The sequence below is a fragment of the Austrofundulus limnaeus genome, unplaced genomic scaffold, assembly GCF_001266775.1.
Source record: "Austrofundulus limnaeus strain Quisiro unplaced genomic scaffold, Austrofundulus_limnaeus-1.0 Scaffold11, whole genome shotgun sequence".
Taxonomy (NCBI): Eukaryota; Metazoa; Chordata; class Actinopteri; order Cyprinodontiformes; family Rivulidae; genus Austrofundulus; species Austrofundulus limnaeus.
In genome coordinates this window covers 3,070,089-3,085,589 of record NW_013952413.1, presented here as the reverse complement: position 1 = coordinate 3,085,589, position 15,501 = coordinate 3,070,089, and the positions used below count along the sequence as shown (strand labels likewise).

The 15,501-nt window shown below is 38.0% G+C and overlaps 2 protein-coding genes across 3 annotated transcripts in view; both read right to left on the bottom strand.

Moving 5' to 3' along the window:
• Positions 1-3,149, bottom strand: part of LOC106513281 (nuclear receptor subfamily 4 group A member 1) — a 6,626-nt gene extending 3,477 nt beyond the window's left edge. The window contains exons 1-2 of the mRNA XM_014002022.1: positions 2,985-3,149; positions 483-1,315 (exon numbers count right to left, since the gene is read on the bottom strand). Of these exons, the coding sequence (XP_013857476.1) occupies positions 483-1,313 (831 nt within the window). The 5' untranslated portion in view covers positions 1,314-1,315; positions 2,985-3,149. The remainder of the gene's footprint in view (positions 1-482; positions 1,316-2,984) is intronic.
• Positions 3,150-7,675: 4,526 nt separating this feature from the next.
• Positions 7,676-15,501, bottom strand: part of dgkab (diacylglycerol kinase, alpha b) — a 16,753-nt gene continuing 8,927 nt past the window's right edge. For both annotated transcript variants that reach the window (XM_014002017.1, XM_014002018.1), the window contains exons 11-24: positions 14,785-14,895; positions 14,608-14,706; positions 14,461-14,514; positions 13,887-13,960; positions 12,751-12,825; positions 12,574-12,659; positions 12,399-12,488; positions 12,136-12,296; positions 11,941-12,005; positions 11,239-11,329; positions 10,972-11,152; positions 10,743-10,863; positions 10,479-10,539; positions 7,676-8,761 (exon numbers count right to left, since the gene is read on the bottom strand). In XM_014002017.1, the coding sequence (XP_013857471.1) occupies positions 8,684-8,761; positions 10,479-10,539; positions 10,743-10,863; positions 10,972-11,152; positions 11,239-11,329; positions 11,941-12,005; positions 12,136-12,296; positions 12,399-12,488; positions 12,574-12,659; positions 12,751-12,825; positions 13,887-13,960; positions 14,461-14,514; positions 14,608-14,706; positions 14,785-14,895 (1,347 nt within the window). In that variant the 3' untranslated portion in view covers positions 7,676-8,683. The remainder of the gene's footprint in view (positions 8,762-10,478; positions 10,540-10,742; positions 10,864-10,971; positions 11,153-11,238; positions 11,330-11,940; positions 12,006-12,135; positions 12,297-12,398; positions 12,489-12,573; positions 12,660-12,750; positions 12,826-13,886; positions 13,961-14,460; positions 14,515-14,607; positions 14,707-14,784; positions 14,896-15,501) is intronic.

The window sequence follows — 15,501 nt, the reverse complement described above, 5'->3', positions numbered from 1 at the left end:
GGTGGGGGTAGCAACTGCGCAGTCAGTGCTTCTATTCTGAATAAAAGCCTGGTGCATGTAAACACTCGTCATGATCGGATTGTGCCCATGTAAACGATACATTGCGATTATTTAATCCGAATACATTTCAATCCGATCAAAGAATTTTGTGCATGTAAACATAGCTTATGTGTAGATTGCCTTGAAGGTTTTGCATTTTAAACAACATGAGTCGTGGACAATGAAAACAAAAATGGACAATTCAGATCTACAGAGCTAAGAACAAAGTGGATTGATGCCGTCTTAAATCCACCTTGGACCTGGTTTCGTAAGACTAGCTGTTAGCTTGTCAATCTGGTCAGAGTTAAATTCTGTTCCTCCAACTTGAAATTGTTCAAAAAGCTATTTATAACAGAGTAAACATGAATATGCACCAGCTTTCTTGAACAGATAAGAGTAAACCTTTAACGATAAACCTGCTAAATGCTTAGTGTCTGTTTTACCTTGAAGAAACCTTTGCAGCCCTCACAGGTGCGGACTCCGTAGTGCTGACAGGATGCATTGTCACCACAAACTGCACAGCGACCCTCACTGGATCCAGAGTTTGGGATTTTAGGAGACATCACGGCCCCCTCAAATATGCTGGGGCTTTCCAGGGCTCCATGGTCCAGGGAGAGGGGAGGACAGTGGAGTGGGGACACGTGTTGCTGAGGTGACAGGAAAAAAATATCATCTGGACCAGATGGAGTATCCTGATGCTGCCCCAAAGGAGAGTACTGATCCTGCGCGGAGCTGCCAGTAAAAAATGAGAGTTGCTGAGCCATGCTGGCCTTGTCCATGGAGAACGGGAGGGCCGGGGGGAAGGGACTGAAAGGGGAATCCCAGACAGGTGCAGACTCAGTTTGAAAGCCTGGCGTTGGAGGAGAAGCCGTGCCATAGATAGGGCTTCCATAGTTGTCAGAGCCACATGATGAGAGCGTTTCGTCCAGACAGCTTAGAGCAACAGATCCTGGGTAGCAGCCGTACACCTGGAGATCATCTAATTTAAAGGYTTGGTTCTGCATCTGTGGGCTGGGGCTCTCAGCTGCTCCAGGGTGGCTGAAAGAGACTGCCGAGGTGGACGGAGAGGTGGTAATCCTGCAGGAGTAGGCATCAAACTCCCCGATGTAGCCATTTCCCACCAAGGTGTTGATGCTGGGCAGCGAGGATGTAGAAAACTGGTCCTTTTGGCCACTGATTTCCATCACCAGTTTGGCACAGTCTGGACTCAGTAGCTCAGAGCTTAAATAGTTGTCATGGGGCAAAGATGCAAGCTGGGTTTGTACACAGGGCATYGCTAAAACAGAAGAAACAAGAAAAGAAATTCATATTGTGCACAAAAAAAAAAAAACAATCCTCAGTCACATATAGTTTTAAAGCATTTTCAAATTGGTACAGTTCACGTTAAGGCAATGCATTGGGAATAACTGCCAATTTGAGTCTTATTTGTTAGTTTTTCATTTGTTAAACCTTCCTCTGTAACCAGGTAAACAGTAGCCAATGTTAGCACAGTGAATGTGTGCTGTCTCATTTCACCCAACATGCCATTTCTCTCGCTCCAGGCCCCATCGGGCTCGGTTGGAAATTGCAGAGGGGTGGTCCRGTGGAGCGCTCACATATTGTCAGATATTGTGTTACTGGCTGCTAATGCTTTGAAAAGCTCCTTCAATGGAGGGCAACCCTCTCCTTGTACCAGAGAGTGTTACAGATTGGGTTTCAGCTTTGGATGAACGCCAGCTGAACTGGGCATAGGTAGTGAAGCACGTGTGTGGTTGKATGAGTGGGCGTGTATCCACAAGTGTATAGGTTTTACATGTGCRGCACTTCTAATTACTACAGTCTTTAAAACGTTGACGAAAGTCAAACAACAGGTCTCAAGCTAAAGTTTTGACGTAATAAAAGCGTCTTTATTTTTATGTTTGCAGTGACAGACTCCACAAAGTCGACACAAACTAAATCAGATGAGAGATGGTCTTACAGAGAGTTGTCAGAATATTAGAAATATATTCACRGATTAGTTGCAGTCAGTTAGTTCTTTTTGAAAGAACTCTTTAAAGTTGCCGTGATTTGGAAAACAACCTAATATAAAAACTTAAATCTATTCCTTGAAGCAATGCATACCCCTCACCACCTTGTGAGCCACCTGTGAGAGCTGGGAACATGTGTTGGGGATGACTCTCTGCTGCTACCAAACCAAACTGACTGAGTTATTAAATTTCCCAAATTTCCCCACACGGGACAATAAAGGCTATTTCTATTCTATTATTATCCATTTTAAGTTTATTATGATTGATTATCTGTGGCAGTCATTTTGAATTAAGGTGATTCTCAGAGTTAATCAAGTGTAGCTGTTCATCCAGTGAACACTTTCTGGGAATTTCATGATTGGTTCATGAGTTATTTTGCTAACAGAATAACAAATTACCACACATGCACACTAACACAAGCAATAACATCATCAACAACCTAAACAGTTAATAACAACAAAATCACAATGACTATTTTCAACTATAAATGAGTGATTTGTCTTGATGTGTTTGACAGTTTTCAATTAACTATTGTTTCCCAAAAAATAAAAATAAAATATGAGAGCAGGATTACAGAATAGCACCAGTTGTCAACAAACAAACAAGAAATTTATCAACAAATTACAGCTGCTAGTGCTGTTTTTTATTGTTTACTTTTTATGATTTAATTGCTAATTAAACTTGAGTTGTCCACCTAAATAATCATATTGACTAATGATCAAATAGTCTTCAATGAAGATTGTAAGTAATGACTGATGTTTAAGAAGTTTGAAAAGACTCTAAAAACATGTAGAAACTTCCTTAAAACACTTTAAACTTTTTCTTAAAGCTAAAACAGAGTGGACACATTTTCTTTAGAAGTTAATTTCTTATAAAAACACAAAGAATAATAAAAACATGATTCCTCTGTCTCTAAACAAGAAGTTAACTTTCACTCACCTGTTTCATGTGAATATCCGGCTCCTGGAGCCTTTTTTATTTATTCCAAACAGGAGAAGCCGATGAATTCACCTCTTCCAGCTGCTGTCAGCACACACACTCACACACACACATGCACACACACACCCACTCAGCCACACACACACACTGGGTCAGATCGACGCAGTCCGCTCCATACGCTCTTGTTTTTAGTCCTGGATGCGTCGACAAAAGGGCGGGCCTCTGCCCAAACATGGTAAACAGTTCCGGGTGAGGGAGCCAATCAGCTCTGCGCGTGACGTACGACGTTCTTCCGTCTGACGCACGCACGGAATTCCATTGACGCAAGAGCGGAGGGTGTACGTTGTTCTAAATTTAGCCCGCGGCGTTCACGTGGGGCTATTACTGAATGAAAAAGACTAAAAATAACCGGGTTTTGGAGCCACAGACGTTTTATTTTTTCAAAGGAAATGTAACTGTTTGAAATAATAAGACATGTTATCACAGGATTAAACAAAAAAAAAGTTTTTCTGTTTGTTTCCAAGTAAGGCTGTCATGTCATTTTCTTTCCTAATATGCCAGTTCAACTCCAGCAGTAAGTAGAAGCTTATTTATCTATTTTACAGATTATGTTGAATGACTTTAAATGTTAATAAAAGGCAAAACGTTTACAGCCGATTCTTAAAAGTCAGCATGACCATCAAAATAATTTTTGAAGAAATTCAGCCTATTTTAACAGCTTATAATGGTGACATATTTGTTATCAGGGTCAGGTGGTGGTTTGGTCTCTGAAGTGAGGGCCTGTGGAGACGTTATAAGTAGTCAGTATCTTACCTGCAGTGAAGTCTGAACCATCGCAGGTTGGAGGATCCAGTAACATACATATCAACCGCTTCGAACATTTACCTGTATGAGCCTCAAAAATCAGAAATTTTCACAAAAATTCCATAACCAAGGTCTGAGCCAAGGTCTTAAATGACAAACAAAACATAACCATTTTAGGTACTTACTATGTACAAAAATGAAAGTGAAATCAAACAGTTACAAGAAAAACGTGAGAAAAAGGACTTCAAATAACTGGCCTACAACTCGGCACAAACTGAGGTTGACGTGGCCCAGCATGGGTGGTTGGAATGTGCAGAATAAATGAAAGTCTATCCTGGTTGTTCCCAGATGGGACGTAACAAATTGGTGGGATAAAAGCTCCTCGGTCTCTGTCATTCAATCAGGGATGATTAACTAGAAACCAGTTTACATAATAAATCCTCAGGCACACCACAGTTGTAACACCCCCTTTCCCAAAGTGTTCCTTAACAGTTAAATGAGGAAGCAGAGGTAACTGGCTGATCAGACTGGGATCTATTCCAGAGTGGATTTCAGCCATCAAAACAGCTTTAACTACAGAAATGTTACACTGGTTCAAACAAACGTTACATTCTGAGATTTACTGTTACTTTTGGCTCACATAAGTTATAGTTATACACAGATTGTATATTATACTGTAGACCAGATGGAATGGGTGTGAAGGACAAAGCAATTTACTGTCAGGTGGGAGATTGGAGTTCAAATCTGGACAAGATGTTTTTTGACTTTTATTTTTAAAAGACGTGGCAAAACGTGATGATTTAAAACAAAAGCAGATGTAGACACTTTGAGTCAACTATGCCCATTGGCATCTCTGCTGATGCCAATAGGATCAGCATAAAGGGATTTATTTACCACTTACCTAATTCTGTGGTCATCTTGCACTCCAAAATAAGTCATTTCAAAGTTTTTACTCCACTCTGTCTGATTCATTGTCAGAAAACAAAGTGCAGTTTTAAAGCCTTTAAATAAGTGGTTCTTAACCTTTTTTGAGGTACCGAACCCACCAGTTTCATATGTGCATCCACTGAACCCTTTTTAGTGATAAATAAAATTTGATTTTTTTTTCCAAATTCAAGACGTAGGTATATGTTTTTTACAGGTGTATAAAATGAGCCGGGCATGAACATCACCTTGCTCAAAGAAGAAAACCAACACAGTGCATGAACTCACAACAAATTACAGTTTGACTTTATTCTGGACCCAAAAAAATAATTTGCCACCATAAATAAATTTCAGCCCCCCAAAAATATATATATTTTTACTATTTTACTAATAAAAAATAAATTAGGATTTTTTTTTGAAGAATTTAACATTTTTTAATAACTTTTTTTATTATTTTAAAGTTAATTTGTTTTTTGTCATTTTGAATCCACAAAATACTTTTTTTGGGGCCAGCACTGATTGGCCAAGAAATCTGTCTGACAGCAAGTGATGGCCAGGTGGGGCGTGTCATCACAACTTTACACAAGTGTGTCTTTCCTCTGCGGCAGAGGCCCCACCGAACCCCTGAGACCGGCTCATCGAACCCAGGTTAAGAACCACTGCTTTAAAGTATGATTTTGTTTCTTTTCTCTGTCTGATTTGTGAGGCAGTGGGTACTGGTGTTCAGCCAAAGTGGACTGAACCATCTAAAAGCTGGGTGGTTAGGGATGGCATGGGGGGTGGGAGATCTAGAACGTATAGCAAATATTGTTTAATATTAATCTGTTTATTAGAACCAATAAACATGACATGCTAAGAGGATGTGCAGATATTATTATATATGAAATTGATTTAATGAAATACAAACCAATAGAATTAAAAAATATATTTAAAAAAGTTTGAAACTGCAGCCATCGCCACGTGACGTGTGTGAGGCAGCCATGTTGGATTTTGCTCACAGCTGGTACAGAACATCAGATTTTCCGAGCCAGGATTCTGATTTGGAGGAAGGTGGGGGGTCCTAAAGTGATACTAGGACTCACAATCCTACAGGGACATGTAACATAAATAAAGACCCTTACTCTGACTCCCAAAATATGCCAGCTACAACCATGTGAAGTCAAGAGATGCAATCAGTGCTGAAATGTCATCATCGCAGAATTCGCACTATGAATGTTACCGCCACAGCTGCCGACGTCCATTTGTCATCATTAGTTTAGGCATCACCTAATACCCCTTGTGTCATAACATCTCCACAACAACCAGACAAACCAACATGTCTTTGTGTCTCTCGGGGGTGTTTGTGTGCTGCTCAGCTCGTGTAAAGAAAGAAAGAGGTGTCTCTGTGAGCTTCAACCTGCTCAGGCAGTCTGAACTTACGAGACGTAATTACAGGATTTGAGCTCGGAGCTCTTTCAAGTATGCACATAAGTAACAGAGTATAGACACTTGATCGTTTTATCCTTTTCACTTTCTGTCGCATTAGAACACACATGTATTAAAAGAGAAGTGCACACATGCACACATACACTTTCACACCATTGCAGCAGCTAATGAGGAATATCAGTAGAAGTGATCATATTATAGTTACTGTGGCCAAAATTCACTTTAGTACCAGTCTCCTGAATAATTCAAAATGTCCTTTCTCCTTGACCTTTTTCACTTTTTGCCACGTTTTGCCACATTTCAGCAATAAAGGTTTTACTTGGAATTATAGTTTATTTTTTATTATTGGATATAGTATTTTTTAATGAAATGAATACATTTTTGAATTGAAAAAAAATTTTTTTGAATTGAATTTCAGTGACAGCCCAACACAAGTAGAACATAATTATGAAGCAGAAGGGAAATGCTGCGGCGGGGTTTCTTCATCTTTTTTGCAGTCTTTTATATCAGATTATTTGTTTGGTGTTTTAGAAACCATCCCTCACTTCCCCCCTCATTACTTCTAGATTAGCCTTCTTACTCTCCCTCCCACACCGATACCAGTCTCCCTGCAGACTGACACGTTTGTAATAACATTTCATTTCACCAACTCTGATAAAGTAATTCTTTAAGTGGGAAATACACAGAGTAAAGCCTCCCACAAAAGCTTACTGGTTAAAAAAAATTAATTCACCTTTCAGTGTACCGATTGAACGAATACCTAATAAATATTTTTTAATTCAAATAATGTGGGCTTTCAATTGGCACAAATTTATTTTGTTAGGGTTATGATGTCTTTACTTAAAGGGGGTATGTATTTTCCAGGCACATAATTCAATTCTACACCCCAATCAAATAACTGTTACCTTCATTTGAGAAAAAGCCATATAAACCAAAATTAAATATGACTTTGCATCATCTAAACACCTTGAAATCGGCCCTCGTGTTTTGAAGAACCTCCTACCGTTTCCGACACTTCCACTTCAACACGTCTTCACAACAATGCTTCAGGCTGCAGGGAGAAGCTTTGTTTAAATAGGTGGTGCTTTGTACCAGCATGCAGCTCCACATGGCTACCAGAGGAGATTCATGGATTTCTCAAACATGCATGAATAGGTATGTTTTTGATGACGGAATGACAATACAACCCCCCCCCCCCACCCCCTGTGAACTTTAGCTTTTAGAAATGCCCTCCTCAATAAATTTTACAGAGGGGGACCTTAAGTTTGATGTGAGAGTAGCTGCGAATTTCAACACATGTTCTGAGATAAAATATAAATAATCTTACAATAATCTAGTAATATTGCAGGAGACAGCACAGATTATTTAACATGTTTGGTCAAAACGAAAGTAATCTTAGTCCAAAACTCAGGTAATATGCATTTCTTTAAGGAATGGCCATATTTTAGAGTGACTTGTCTACTCAAAAAAAAAAAGCATCATGAGTGTCCAACATCCTGATTAACTTGATTAAAAATCGAACAAATAAATGCTGCTTGTTTCAGTATTCTTCAGTCCTGTTTATTCACATATTCAGCCATGGGATTACATTAAAGATTCCTCAGACAATTTAGAGTTAAAAATAAAATTTAGTAATATCAAGGTAAGATTACATTTTTACCTGCACTCTCTAATCCACATTGGGTTGATGTAATGATATAATCCATCATTTCAATGTGATGTATGAAGCTCTTTTGAAATTGAGAATACAACATGGTCAAGATACATCCAAATGACAAATACAAAATTTGACTTTAAAACAAGACAACATGTGAGTATACGCAAATGTACACAAGTATCCTAAAATCTACCACAAATATGGCTTCAATGGAAAAAAAACGCACACAAAAAGTGACTCGCTTTGGCCTTACTACTACCACATTTTGGCAGGAGTTCATCCTCATAAACATTTTTTTTAAAAGAAGCGCAATGCAAAGATGTAAAATCTTAAAGGAATTTATGTTCAGCGCCTCTGAATACTAAAAGCAGTGAACAGTGTTGACTGTAACTGCGGTAATCTGTAAAAGCAACATCAAAATTCAAAAACAGGCTGAGATTTGACATTTTCAAAAAGTCCTTATATTTTAAACATTTATTTTAAATGGCATCACTAACTGGTTATTTTGCATGGACACACACTGACGGTGAAAGACGAAACTCAACAATACACTACTGTAAACATAATTCATCCACAAACTACTGTAATGTCACAACATAAAACGAAAACTAAAAATTAAAAAATCCTAGTTAATTTACAGACACACAACATGTTCTGCTCTTTCATACAGACACATGGGATCACATTTAGTTGGCACACACTACTGAAAACATTTGCACATTGAATTTTGTACACACGTTCAAGCAGATTTTTTTATATATATAAACTATATAGCAGGGAATAAAATAAAAGGATATGTATATACAAAATAAAACACTATCACATGTTTAATATTGGACTGAAACACTCTGCAGAAACCCCTCTGCACACTCCAGGATGTAGAGGACTCTTACTTGTGAAAGAAGCCAGATGCTTTTGTTGGTGGCGGCATCAGCATGTTGGCCTGGTTCTTGTGAGTTATATGAATCTAGAATTTTTTTTAAATGAGAGTTAAAAAACATTTTTATTAGGTATATCTGCTTTTTATCATCAATCTCCTCCATAAAAACATGTTGTAAGGGTAAATGTACTAATTGTTGTTAGGATGCATAGATTTTTTTTTCATGTGATATGAGCTGTGCCAGAAACAAAACACACAGATTAAACTATTTTCTTTTTTATGTTCAGGTTTGTGGAAGTGAGGTTCTGTGGAAAAGTCATGCACAATTAATATCTTACCTGTTGCACATAACGTTTTACATGTTTAGCTGGATGCTAATAAAAGCAGGGAAAAGACCCAAAGCGAGTTATTGTCTTAAAACATTTCCAGTCTCATATTGGTTTGTGTAAATACTGTAAATCAGTTTTGCTTTAAACAGCTATTTACTTACAATTTTACAATTATTTGTGGCAAAAAAATAGCAACTTCAGCAGCTAGCTGTAGCACTTCCAATGCAGTCTAGTGCACATCTKGCAGAAATGCTATATTTCTGTTGGAATACTGTGCTATGTAAAACTGATGGAGTTTTAGATGTTTGTTGTAAATTTTACAACAACAGTAATTTTGTTGATCATGGCTGATTAAATTGTTTAGTTTGCTGTTATTGTCAGAGATAGTTTTTCTWAAAAAAAAAGTTTTCAAAGCGCTATCTACAACAGGTAAGATATTAACAGTTCATAACTTTTCCACAGCACAACCCCTTGAAATGGGCTATATTTTGACCATTATATTTTCATATTTAATTTAATTTTACATTTTGTTTTCTCTTAAATTTGGCCTCAACATTGATCATCCTTAACAGGTCTATATGGCAGGACCTAATGTGTCTCAGTGGTAATAATGACAGCTAAATTTAGTATTTATAATTCTGTCTTGTTATCTTGCAACTTACAACTGCATTCAGTTCACTGCTAGTTTCAAAACCACATTGTAAAATTATGAATTACATGTTTTCTTGAGCAAACTACTTCAAAATGCTCTCAGTGGACGAGTGTGTAAAGCTGCAAAATTTTAAAWAGACAAACAAAAGTCCTGTACAATAAAATCATATAGTAAATGTATACCAGATCAGAACTGGTCTGGCCCTTGTCTTTCTACACAGTTCTGCTCAAAACTAGTTTCCCTTCATAGACAAAGGTTTCTCCGGTAGAATTTCAACTGGGCCAATTAACTAACAGAAGGAGGTGTTGTGAATGGCAACGTTGATATTCTGCGCCATTTTAGTCTGCCTGTAGTTTAGCAATGGCAGCARAGAAAGTAAATGAGGCCAGTTTGTGTCGACAAGGTTGCCAAATTAAATTGAATTTGTCTGACAAAGCCTGCAACTCTCATATACAGCCATTCGTTCTGCTCAGTCCTTCTCTCTTTCCAGTAGGGGCTGGTTGTTTACAGCTATGCAATTTCCGGTTAGCTTATTAGCCTATCTTCCTTCAGGGTCGAGCTGGCACACACATACGTCATGGCCAAATGTTAGCGATTGATCAGATCCAATCTTTTTAAACTTCAACAGAGTACAATGCCTCCAGCAAGAAATTGTTCCTCAATAGATGAGGTTCCAGACCCTCTGTACGAAGCAAAGCAAAGAACAGACCAGGCTGGTAAGTGTTACCAAGTGTGCACCACTGTGTTCCTTTTCGGATTCTAAAAAWTAAATGCAAGATATCTGTATGTGAACTTGTCCTGTAGGCTGGTTTTTAACACTTACAGTACAAGGAGGCTGCATCCACGGCTCCCCATCAATCTGCATGGGTAACGCTTTGGACGTCCTGCACAAATAAAAAAAACAGGGTCAACAGTTTTATAATATCATCACTGACGTTAAAAAATGTGTACTTTCATCAGATTGTGATAACAATAACCTTAGATCATTTTGATTAATACGATTATTTCAGTTTTTTCTATATCTGTTATTGAACTGATGAGTCGTTTTTATCATTTTGTGTTACAACTGAAAAGAAATTCTTAAAACCTGATGGTGATTTGGGAGGTCTGTGCCAGTCTGTGCCCGGCGCTCTTCAGTCTAGTGTAGATCTGGCCCATCTCTAGAACTCCTTCCAGCCCCACCACCTCAAAACGCCTATCGCTTATATCTGAAGAGTAAAAAAACCACAGAGAGATTTTAAAAAGATTTTGATAACAACCAGACTCATTTTTTGTTGTGTTGCATGTAGAAGAGTGCAGGAGAACTAAAGACTTGCCTTGTGAGACTGATTTGAGAACTTCGGGATCAGTGATAACTTGACTGTGCTCCGCCTCCGACAGACTATCAGACTTTTTGGATTCGCCCCAGAGGTTGGAGCCGCCGTGCATGCTGGGAATGTTGAGGACAGCTATGCCCTCTAAAGACACGTTGTTCAAGTCGAGCTGTTTTCCACAGCACTGACAACACAAACGACATTTTAAACATCAAACCCAAGTCGTTCTATTTGGTGAAACAGCTGGATGGCTGAAAGAGAAACGCTAACCTCAATAAAGAGACAATCCTTCAGCTTCTTACAGGAGGCAGAGATGGACTCGGAAGTGGCAAACTCCAAATACCTCAGTTTGTTCTTCATCCTTGAATAAAACAACAAAGGAAAACAGGAAGAGGTGAGGCCTCTTTAGTTTGAGGATGATAGAAAACTGTTAGAATTGTCTCTCTCATCTACCACCACACAAAATTTCAGCTCAATATAGTACAGATATATCATATAATATATATATTTTAAAATGACATGGGGATTGCTCTTGGCTACCACCTTACCAAATTTCAACTYAGTATTTTAAAAATGGCTGAGRTCCAACTATTTGAAATTTGCTTYGGTGGTCATCTTGGATTTTGTTTTTCCATTCAGATTTTGTTAGAGATTATTCTCGGCTACTACTACTATATACATTTTCAATTATAGCCCTTGGTAAAACTAGCCTTAGCGGTTAGCATCACTATTGGCTACACCACAAAAATTTTCAGCTCAATAAGTCTTAAAATAGCTGAATTATAGCCACTTAAATTTATCTGTGGTGGCCATCTTMATTTTTCAAACCCAGTGTAGATTTCCTTATTTATATGTGCCCCCATAGATAACACCTTGGCCACCCCCAGGGCACCCCTTGCATAAAAGTCTAGCTCTGCCCCTGGAAATTGATGATAATAAGAATAATGTGTCTTGTTCTGTGTGAATCCTCACCTGCTGTTGAACTTCTGGGGATGTTTCTCTCTCATGGAGTGAAAACGATGAGCAATAGAAGCATCCTGCGAACACAAACATTCACAATAAACCATAATCCAGACACACATTTACGTTTCTGTGTATTGGCAGTTTGTGTTTGAAAGAGGCAATAAATCCTCATGTGGTGTCCTCCCTATCGAGTCAGTGACTCACCACTCCGATAGAGAAGTAGTTGTTCATGATTTCATAAGGTACAGGGTCTCCGGCCTCATTAAGGTTGTTTGGGATCACCTGGATGCTCCAACGATCCAGAGCGATCACCTCACTAGCTTTAATCTCCTTCAGGATTTCTGTCAAGTCCGAGCCCTCGTAGCCTTTTAAGAGTTTACAACAGAAACAGCACAACGTTGTAACAAGTTTACTGCTTACATCTGAGTTACACAGACTTTGTCAGAGGAAATGTGTGAATGTTGCACCTCCTCCCCAGCGTAGACAGCGAGCCATGTCATTCCCGGTGCCCAGGGGCAGGACGGCAACTGGGGGGCACACCTGGAGATCTGCTTTGTCTGAGATCACAAACATTTCATTTCATTTAACGCTAATGGTGGTCATTTTAATCTTCTCTATGAAACTCCAAACTATGAGTAATACCTATAGCATCCAGCAGCCACCCGACTGTGCCGTCTCCCCCACACACCAAAATCTTGTACTGATGCAAATTCCTGAAGAATTGGAGTCTATAAAACAAAGTCTGTATTATTAATTATAATAATGATAATAATAAGAACATTTAATGGCATTTAACTGCAAGCTTCTTTTGTACTTTACCCCGGAGAAGGACCTCCGTTGGACAAATTGTAAACCTGACGTGGATTCAGCAGATACTGAAACTTCCTGAGCACCCTGCACAAAAACACAAACAATAAGTAAATAAAGTGAAATACTAATACTGTATATTGTTTCAGCTATAGCTATAAAGTGTTCAAATGAAAGAGCAGATGTTTTGAAGTCAGGTTCTGTTATGAACACTCAGTGTCTTACCTGCTGTAGATGACCTCATTTTCTAAAAACAGTTCTTCATTCTGTCTGATTTAGTAAGCTAATGGCTAATCTGAACATTAAGTGGGTCACTGCCATCTTAAAACAAATCAAAAACTTTATGAAGGTTTAAATAAACACTGTTTTATAAACCTCACTGGCAGTTTCAAAGTATGTKATTTTACATAGAATCCTGGTTGATTGAAATTACAAATAGGAGGAGCAGTAGCAGCTAGCTGTAGCACTTTCTGTGCAGCCTGGGCCAATTCCYGCAGAGTTATCCAAATTTTTCTAATAGAATACCCATGCAATGCCAAATTAACAAAAGTGTAAGGGTTGATAAAACAGCATTTGGATAAAGCACCACTCACTTACTCCTCTGACTAATAAATGTGCTCTATACAGAGTTTTTTTTTTTTAAATAAACAACATAGTGTGTCACAGTGTTGATATAATATGATGTTTTTTTTTCCTCATCTGTCCTTGTGTGGTTTTTAGTTTTTCTGTTAAGGGTCGCACCTCCTCATGATGTCTTCATGAAGATGATCTTTGCTCTGTGCAGGGTCTGTGGCTGCATGACCCAGAGCACCTGTTCTCCCATGTTTGTTATGTTCTGTCTTCTTCTGAATGGGTGTTCTGAACTGTAATTTCATTATGCTCTCTGTACAATTACAATAAAGGTCTCTCTAATCTAATCTAACGAAGAGTTGTTTTAAAACAGCAGCAATCCACTTTAGTTTTGGCACCACTCAGACCATCTGTCCAATCAGAACAAGCTATTTGTCCAAACTGAGTTTATACAAATATTAATTGTTCACAACCTTAAGAACCCATCTTCAAAAGATTTCCTAAATGTCTCAACACATGTTAACTAATTATGTAACTGCTTCAGTTTCTCGTGTTTATACTGTAAGCCTGTTTCTTACCGTTCACCCTGGTTCCCTCCACTTTTAGGATTTACAAACACAAGTAAAGGATGGGTGTCTGGAATTTGGACAGTCTAGGAAAGCACAACAGATTAATATGCATTAATCGAAAAACTATCAGAAAAACACACAGGTGTGTTAGCATTATGTATAAATACTACATTTTACATGCGTATAACTGTGGGGTGCATTGTTGAAATACAATATTTTGAAAGTTTTGGTAATTAATGCATAAAAGCTGTATTATAAAAATCAAGTTTAGACTTGTTTAACTAAAAAATGAACATGGTTTTTATGCCACAAAAAAAGAACAATAATCTAWACTGCAGAAGAGTTAAAGTAGTCAATAGATAAAAAAAAACCCTGATATGTTCATTATTTCATGCGACACATTAAAATGATGCAAAAAGATCATAAAAGAAAAGTTTCTGGTCTTTTTGGTTCAGTATTTGGGAGTCATTCATTAAACCCAAAAACAACAATAAACAGTAAATGCATATAAACTAAACAAAATAAATAAATAAAATAAATGCAGTTGTAAAATGTCAGAATATTTGCTATAATCATGACAAACCTGCAGGATTTGACCATCAGGAGTGACATTCAAAATGTTGGTGTCGTCTTCCTGCTACACATAGAAAACAAACAAACAGATAATTGTTTAACTAGTGTTTTAATWAAAAAAAACAATCACAAACCATGTTTTGTTATTTATAATTACCTTCGAGGCAGTATAGATGGCCCATGGAGGCAAAATATGGTCCCTCAGTTCCCCACAGTCACATTTTGGTATACCAGTATTTATACAGTCATCATGGCGCTTAAAAAGAAAAGATCACAAATAAGTTGTCATCCATTATTTAGCTATGTGCACAAGTGTCCAAMAAGCCATCCTCACCATTTCCTGGCACCACACACAACGACTCCCTCCTAAAATTTTGATCTTCTTGAAGCAGACCTGACACTTGCTGCTGTTACAGTCAGCTTTGATCCAGTCGTGAGTGGGTTTCTGAAGCACAAAGGAAATAAAAAAGGAAGTGTCATGATACACATGAATACAAATTCTGCTGCTTTTACATTTTACTTTTGCAGTGCTAAAAAACTACTCAAATTCGTTTGTTTGTGGACGTTTCCAGCTACTAATTTTGTGGTGATGCTTTTTTTTTTACTAAGGCAAATTCAAACGAAAATGAATCATCACAGATCTATCTCTTCTTCAAAGCAGCTGCAGATGTCACAGAAAGCCTCAGATTTATGGTATTTTCAGTCAACATCAGCTTGACAGATGGGCATCTCCAGATAAAATATCCCTAAAGCATAATGGATCCCAAACATCCACTTACAGCAAAAGATACATGGTCAGCTCTCTGTTGTGATCCATTACAACAGGTTGTAAAACTGTAAGATGTGGCCCTGATTTTAAAAAAAAAAGGAAAAAAGAGATTGAGCAGCCCATTGTCTGTGCTTGTGCAGAATTAGGACATTTACCAGATGCACAGAGCAGACGGTGCCAGCTGTAATCTGCACTTAAAAAACACCGCTGGGATGCACTTACTCACTAATGCACTGTAATGTTCTCTGACGCTAAAGTATTAATTGTCGTGTACTCATTGGT